This window comes from Hemicordylus capensis, chromosome 15 (assembly GCF_027244095.1).
Source record: "Hemicordylus capensis ecotype Gifberg chromosome 15, rHemCap1.1.pri, whole genome shotgun sequence".
NCBI lineage: Eukaryota > Metazoa > Chordata > Lepidosauria > Squamata > Cordylidae > Hemicordylus > Hemicordylus capensis.
The window spans coordinates 14,630,095-14,637,627 of NC_069671.1; the positions used below are offsets into that span (position 1 = coordinate 14,630,095).

General features: G+C 51.8%; 2 protein-coding genes and 1 long non-coding RNA gene across 11 annotated transcripts in view; 2 read left to right on the forward strand and 1 right to left on the reverse strand.

Annotated features, from left to right (window-relative positions):
- Window positions 1-2,156, reverse strand: part of MPHOSPH9 (M-phase phosphoprotein 9) — a 44,185-nt gene extending 42,029 nt beyond the window's left edge. For 7 of the 9 annotated variants that reach the window (XR_008312456.1, XM_053279431.1, XM_053279429.1 and 4 more), the window contains exon 1: window positions 203-345. The gene's annotated coding sequence lies outside the window, so the exon portion shown is untranslated. The other 2 variants (XM_053279428.1, XM_053279422.1) reach the window with 2 other exon arrangements.
- MTRFR (mitochondrial translation release factor in rescue) lies at window positions 113-6,783 on the forward strand. Its single transcript, XM_053279435.1, has 3 exons — window positions 113-347; window positions 4,704-5,030; window positions 6,409-6,783. The coding sequence occupies exons 1-3, from the start codon at window positions 138-140 to the stop codon at window positions 6,619-6,621; spliced, it is 750 nt and encodes a 249-aa protein (XP_053135410.1). The 5' UTR covers window positions 113-137; the 3' UTR covers window positions 6,622-6,783.
- On the forward strand, window positions 485-4,660 carry LOC128337875 (uncharacterized). The gene is made up of 2 exons (XR_008312457.1): window positions 485-801; window positions 4,451-4,660. It is a non-coding gene; the product is annotated as an uncharacterized LOC128337875 (long non-coding RNA).
- Window positions 6,784-7,533: the final 750 nt, after the last annotated feature.

The window sequence follows — 7,533 nt, forward strand, 5'->3', positions numbered from 1 at the left end:
CTCCTCCAGCCCCATGGGCCCATGCCTCACGTCTGTTCTGAAAGGTGGGCCGCTGATTGGCCCAACGGAACGTCACACACGAGACATCGGGGGCGTGCCCAAAGCGGTGGGAATGAGGGCGCCGACAGAAGGCCCCCATGGACGCCTTTCACCCGCGGTGGACGCAGCGGCCGTTGCTCCCTCGGCACTTCCGGGCCCTCACCTGCATTTCGAATTCCGAGGGCCCAATGAGGAGGCGGCAAAGAAAGAGCACGTCAGCTTTTGCCTCCCCCTCCTTCCCCCTCACACGAACGTCGTCAACAAGCTCGAGCCAGGCTCGCTCGCTCGCTCCTCCCTCTTCCTTCCAGGTTGGCGAGGGGGCTTCGGACAGGCAGGCTCGCGAAGCGGATTCCCCCGCCGCGCGACGCGATTGGCTACTCCAGGCCGCGCGCCGATGCTGGCGGCGGAGAGGTCCGGGCGCGAGCAAGGGGGCGGGGACGGGAGTGGGAATCGCGCGGCCATTGGGCAGCTGCGGGCGCGCGCAGTTCAACTTCCCGGGTTCCGATAGGGGGCGAGGGAAGCGCGGTGGGGGGGGGAGAAGAACGTGGCGCGGGAGCCCTACTCTGTGATTGGCTCTTGGGGAGGGGCGGTCTTCGCCACGCTTCCTTCCTCCTCCCCGCCGATTGGGAGCACGACGACGGCGCTTTTTGATTTCGCTAGTCGCTAGGAAATACATAAGAGCATGCGCAGGAGGCGCGCTGGCGCGTGGGAGGGGGTGCTTGGTCACTGGCCTGCCCGACCTGACTCGTCGTTATTTAGTAGGTAAGAGGATTTACCAGAGCGTCCGTTTTTTATCGACGGGGCGGAAGTGGAGAGCACGGAGTCCCTCCCGTTCTCTTCCGTCTCCACCTCGACCAGTCAAAGGAGGGACCCAGGCGTCCTGCCCCTCCCCCCTCTGGAAAGACCCAGGGGTCCTGCTGTCCCCTATTATTAGACCATCAGCCCCAATTATGTCCTTATTAGTTCCTGATCAAGAATGATCAGCCATCAACCTGGATGGCTTAAAGAGGGGTTTGGATCACTTCGTGGAGATCTATCAATGGCTACTAGTCGGAGGGCTGCCTCTGGGTACCAGTTGCAGGGGAGAGACAGCAGGAGGGAGGGCAGGCCCCCTTTCAACTCCTGCCTGTGGCTCCCAGCAGCATCTGGTGGGCCACCATGCGAAACAGGATGCTGGACTAGGTGGGCCTCCTTGGGCCTGATCAGCAGGTCTGTTCTTATGTAATGGTCCTTGGTTTTGCCTCGGGGCTGGGAGGGTGGGGAATGCCCTGCTCAAGTCGTTTGGGTGTGAGTTGCTTTAGGGTTTTGACTTTCTTCTGCGCTGAGCTCCCTTTCCCGGGTCTATTTGATGTCAGGTTTCTGGTTGTCAGGGTGGACAGAGGCCTCTTGTCTCTAGTGTGCATAAGTAGCTGTGCACAGACACTGAGGTCACCAGAACCCACAGCTCGCCTGTCCCTATGCAAAGCTCCCTTGAGGAGATCAGCTGTGACCATAGATTGTTGAGGGGCTGTGTGTTCCTCACGGAAGTGCTTGCCGTCTCCCTTTTGCAACCACCTGGCTTCAGCTGCCAGCATCTGCGGAAAATGACTGCCCTTGGCTTTTCTGTCGTACACCCCGAGGTGACCTGGTGTTCTTCCCCACACGTCATCAGAGTCGGGAATGGAACCTAAGAGGGCTGTCTTTCCCTCTGACTGAGAGCCAGACCCTAGCAGTCTTGTCTGTAAACTAAGTAGCTGGCCTAGAGTTGCATAATGGATACTGGGGTGCCAGTTAATATAACTGAGGGGACATGCAGTGATCCAGGATTTGCTCATGGGTGGACGGGGAGTTTCTGATGAAGCAACACCAAGCCAGATAGATTGGCAAGTGGTTTATCTCTTCTGGCAACTGCCAGTGCCGCCCTGACTCTAGAGCAGGCTTGCTCAATTTAGGCCCCGCCCAGCTGTTTTTGGACTGCAACTCCCATAATCCCCAGCCACAGTGGCCACTAGCTAGGAAGTATGGGAGTTGTAGGCCAGCATCTGCAGGAGGGCCAGAGTTGAGCAGCCCTGCAGAAGGAAGCACCTTCCAGTGGACGGCGCCACTGTTTCTTACCATGATGGAACAATAGCCAAGCTTGTTCAGTCTGGTGCTTGGTTGTGTGCAGCGCTCCTCTTCCTAGCAGATCCTGCAGTGGAAGTCCTGATGCAGCCTCTTGCGTCCTGCCTCCCTGATTTCCCTGGCAACTGGTGTTGCAAGTACTGGATTGTGACTTCACTGCAGAGCAAAACAGGGGGCGGGGGAAATGAGCAATGAAGAACGTGCCCGCAAAAAAAGGGTTTGTTTTCTTTGTAAAGAGAGAGCACAAATGCTTGAGGCAGGAGGTTGTCTTTGGAGTTTCTAATCTGTTACACTTTTCACTGTCTCTGGCCAGTCTGAAAATGCACCTTACATAGGAAGCTGCCTTCTACCGAGTCAGACCATTGGTCCATCTAGCTCAGTATTGCCTACACTGACTGGCAGTGGCTTCTCCAAGGTTGCAGGCAGGAGTCTCTCTCAACTCTGTCTTGGAGATGGTGCCTGGGAAGGAACTTGGAATCTTCTCCATGCAAGCAGACAGGTGTTCTTCCCAGAGCGGCCCCATCATCCCCCAAGGGGAATATCTTACAGTGCTCACACATGTCTCCCATTTCAATACAAACCAGGGCAGAGCCTGTTTAGAAAGGGGACAATTCGTGCTTGCTGTCACAAGATCAACACTCCCATCTTCATCCCAAAGGCCAAATCATTCGAATGAACAGGCTTATAGTGCCGCTGTTAAATACTGTTTTGTTATATTGCTCTGGAATAGTTAAGCCCAAATTAGAGACATTTGGCACCAGCGTTGAGGTCGGGGACCAGATGTAGAAAAATACAATATATAGAATATCATAACTAGAAGGCGCTACATATTGACTCTGCTGCTACCTGCACATATCCCTATTATATTTATAATGTGTAACTTAGTGTTACGCCATTGGACAGCCAGGAAAACAAACAAATGGATCATAGAACAAATCCAGAATTTTCACTCGAGGCACAAATGACCAGGCTCAAATGATCCTACTTCGGACATATGATGCAAAGACCCAGCTCGCTTGAGGAGTCCATAATGCTGGGAAAGGTTGAAGAAAAGAGAAGAAGGATGACCAGCAGCAAGGTGGAGGGACTCGATGAAGACAGCCATGAATGCACCGCTGAGAGGCCTGCAAGGCCAAGTGGAAGACAAATCATCCTGGAGAGAATCTATGTGGTCTCAAAGAGTTGACACTGACTTGACGGCACTTAATCAAACCAAAGCTTAGTGTACTTTTCAAGTGTTAAATTGCTTTGGGAGCTGGGTTCGTATACCAAACTGGGTGTACATTCAGAATCTGATTTGCTAAATCTGGATTTCAGGATGCATTTAAGGCAGGGCCCCAAAGATGTGTATTTTGAAATTATTTCAGGAGAATGGAGAGAAGCCTTTCTACTTACCCATGCTTCTTGCTGAAGCATGACTTGGTCTGAAGGAAGCTGTGCTAGTACTGACCCCTTTCTCACTGCAATACCAAAGTAGTTCGTTTTGCATGGGAGAGCCACTTCCTTGAGCATCTCTTGGCTTCTGGTGCCACCAAGTGATAGCTTTGGCTCACTGAAAAGTGTGTGTGTGACACATGGCAGTGATTCCCACAGTTACTATCGCACCTGCAAGCAGACTGTTATCTCCTGTCTAAGAATATATAATATAAAAATATAAGAAGCTTATAGTTTTGATTATGCAAAAACTCCCTGAATACACAAATGCATTCTGCCTGTTGCCTTGCTTGTGATGCTGGGACTACAGAGGAGAGCTGGTCTTGTGGTAGCGAGCATGAATGGACCCTTTTGCTAAGCAGGGTCTGCCTTGGTTTATGTTTGGAGCAGAGCTCTGTTGTTTTATTTGGTAGAATACAGGAATGGTTTACCCTTGCCTCCTCCCGTGCAGTATGAGATGATGCCTTTCAGCACCTTCCTATATTGCTGCTGCCCGATCTAGGAGTTTTCCATAGTCTGGGAAACATACCAGCGGGGATTCGAACCGGCAACCTCTGGCTTGCTAGTCCAGTCATTTCCCCGCTGCGCCATTAGGTGGCCATGTGGTAGGAAGCATGAATTGTCCCCTTTGCTAAGCAGGGTCCACCCTGGTTTGCATTTGAATGGGAGACTACATGTATGAGCACTGTAAGGTATTCCCCTCGGGACGGGGACACTCTGGGAAGAGCACCTGCCGGTTTGCACTCTCAGCCTAACCTCCTTCACAGGGTTGTTGTGAAGGAGAAACTTAAGTATGTAGTACACTGCTCTGGGCTCCTTGGAGGAAGAGCGGGATCTAAAATGTAAAATAAATAAAATAAACTTTCCTCCCTGGCAGCATCTCCAAGAGAGGGCTGAGAGAGACTCCTGCCTGCCACTGTGGAGAAGCCGCTGCCAGTCTGGGTAGACAACCCTGAGCGAGATGGACCAATGGCCTGGCTCAGTAGAAGGCAGCTTCCTGTGTTCCCTCGCCAACAGCACTAAAGCACAGAACCATAAAGTGCATGGAATATTGAGTTGCTGTGACAATAAACCTGTTTTACTGATAGTGTTGACTTTTTCTTCTTTTTTAAAAAAATCCTCATTTTCAGGATCCCTTTTCCAGGGTTAGAAGTATGCTCCTCTCAGCTTGTCATATGCCTCTTTCAAGTTTCCTGCCGTTTGTGCGCTCCTTGAGCAGACTAAGCAGTTTCCCCCTGGCCCCAAGGCTTTGTGGGGAGCAGCGGCTGCTATTGCCTCAGTGGCCTGGCCCTTGGATCCTCGTGGCAGGGAAGAAGAGCTCCAGTGACCTCCTTCCTCTCAATGAAGCCGACTTGGAAGAGCAGTTTGTCCGAGGCTTTGGACCCGGAGGCCAAGCGACGAATAAGACCAGCAACTGTGTGGTCCTGAAGCACCTGCCCTCGGGGATTGTAGTCAAGGTGAATCAGCGGGCTTGGTTGGGAAGGCAGCCGTCTTCCGCTTGGCTGCCCCTGTGCTTCACACAATCTGGTACTTAGCACCATGCCGGGTTTGTAAACAGCCAGACTCCTGTTCAACTATGGCGAGTAAGAATCACAGCCAGGTGACCAGAGGTGGAGGTTCTTGTGCCACAAATAACTACAGGTTATTTTATAACTACAGGAGGACATGTGAGTTTGGAGAGGAAAGCTGGTCTTGTGGTAGCAAGCAGGACTTGTCCCCTTAGCTAAGCAGGGTCTGCCCTGGTTGCATATGAATGGGAGACTAGAAGTGTGAGCACTGTGAGATATTCCCCTCAGGGGATGGAGCCGCAGCTCTGGGATAGAGCAGAAGGCTCCAAGTTCCCTCCCTGGCAGCTTCTCCAAGATAGGGCTGAGAGAGGCTCCTGCCTGCAACCTTGGAGAAGCCGCTGCCAGTCTGTGAAGACAATACTGAGCTAGATGGACCAATGGTCTGACTCAGTATATGGCAGCTTCCTAAGTTCCTATGTAAATGCTAGTGGTTACTTTTATGAAGTTATTTGGAGCAGTTGAAGTGTTCTATGTTTACTTAACCCTGTTCACATTTTGTAATGACCAGCATTTTAAACAAATATTTAACTGCTATGCTATTAAACCCCTTAACCAAAATACTCACATCCCCTGAATGAAGAATCCTGATAAAGACAGAGGGTAAAGGGATTTGGCCAGCACTGTTCTCGATACCCATAACCCTTGTTTTTCTCCTTCCTTGCCTGTCAGCTTCCTACATAGTTCTGGCTTCCATAGATAGAGTTTCTACTTCTTACAACCCCTCTTTGTTCATCCCCAACCCACTCACCGGACTCCTCCTCCCAAGTCTGTGTATCGGGACACATTTCTTCCCCAGTGAGATCTAGTGGCTGTGCCATCCTGTATTTACACAAAGAGAACAGGACTCTGAATTTAAGACTCCCCCCTGATTTCTAACATCAATGAACTTGGTGGGGAAACTAGTCTTGGATTCAGGTAAAGACAGCATTAGGCCTGCAGTATCGTTTCCAACTTAGGGCAACTTCTACCGTTGGTCCAGCTAATTATTGTCTACACCAGGGCTGCTCAACTTCAGCCCTCCGGCAGATGTTGGCCTACAATTCCCATACTCCCTGGCTATTGGTCACTGTGGCTGGGGATTATGGGAATTGTAGTTCAAAAACAGCAGGGGAGGGGCATCGGTTGAGCAGGCCTGGTCTACACTGACTGGCAGTAGGTCTCCAAGGTTTCAGGTCTTTCCCAGCCCTACCTGGAGATGCTGCCGGAGACGGAACCGGGGACCTTCTGTGTGCCAAGCACCTCACCAGGTCAACTTTTTCCCCCCTAGTGCCATCAAACGAGATCAGTCATTACCAACCGAAAAAGAGCCAGAGAGATCCTACAAGAGAAAGTAGATGTTTTCTATAAAGGCGAAACCAGCGACATCGTTCGGGCGAAAGGGGAATCGGAGAAGAAAAAACAAGAGAAGAAGAAGAAAGCCAAGGAAAACCTGGAAAGGAAAAGACATTTGAAAGAACTGCAAATGTTGGATGACAAATGAGGGACCCTTGGACAAGTTTTTCAGACACACACCAGCTTGGGCCAGGCAGGGGGCCACTTTTCTTTTTGACGGACACTTGCCGAGTTGTGGTTTTGGAAGAACTGATCTGAGATTGCAAGAACTGCCCGCAGGTTTGCAAAAGTAAACATACATGTACACATACAGCCTCGTAGATGTTCCTCATTCCATCAGAGTGGTCTTGCTCTCCAGTGGCAAAAGGCTGCCAAAGATGTCTGAGTCGGGATGACACCATTCTTCTGCGCTGCCCACCTCTCTACCGCTTCTGCATCATCGGGAACTGGGCCAACCAGCCTCTCCTGCCAGCAGTGACTGCCTCCCAACTGCCCGTCCTGGGTGACCACCAGCAGCCCGAGAGGGCGGCTGTCCTGTGCAAAGGCAGGGCTGGAGCGACTCTTCCGTCTCAGCTGGTGAAAGAAACCTGTCGATTGAGCCAATCACTTTGAATGGTTGGGTTAAATCTGCCTAAGCCTGCGTATGACTAAAGCAAAGGCTTTGAAGGAAAAGGCAGACTCCCCAGTTCGTGCATGTACACGTCAGGGCAGGGGGAGGCCATCTGCCGTTTCGAGGGGACTTACCCGGGGGTGTAGTGGAGGGAACACACACAGGGACAGGACGCCAGGACTTCTCTGGCTGTTGTGGTGGGCATGGCCAGGGGGCCTGTCCTGGAGAGCGCCTGCACTGCCGAGTTGGCAACTACATCACTGGGAGATGGTCTGGTGGTAGCAAGCTGGAGAGCTGGTCCTGTGAGAGCAAGCAGGACTTGTCCCCTTAGCTAAGCAGGGTCTACCCTGGTTGCATATGAATGGGAGACTTGATGTGTGAGCACTGGTAGATATTCCCCCTCAGGGGATGGAGCCGCTCTGGGAAGAGCATCTAGATTCCAAGTCCCTT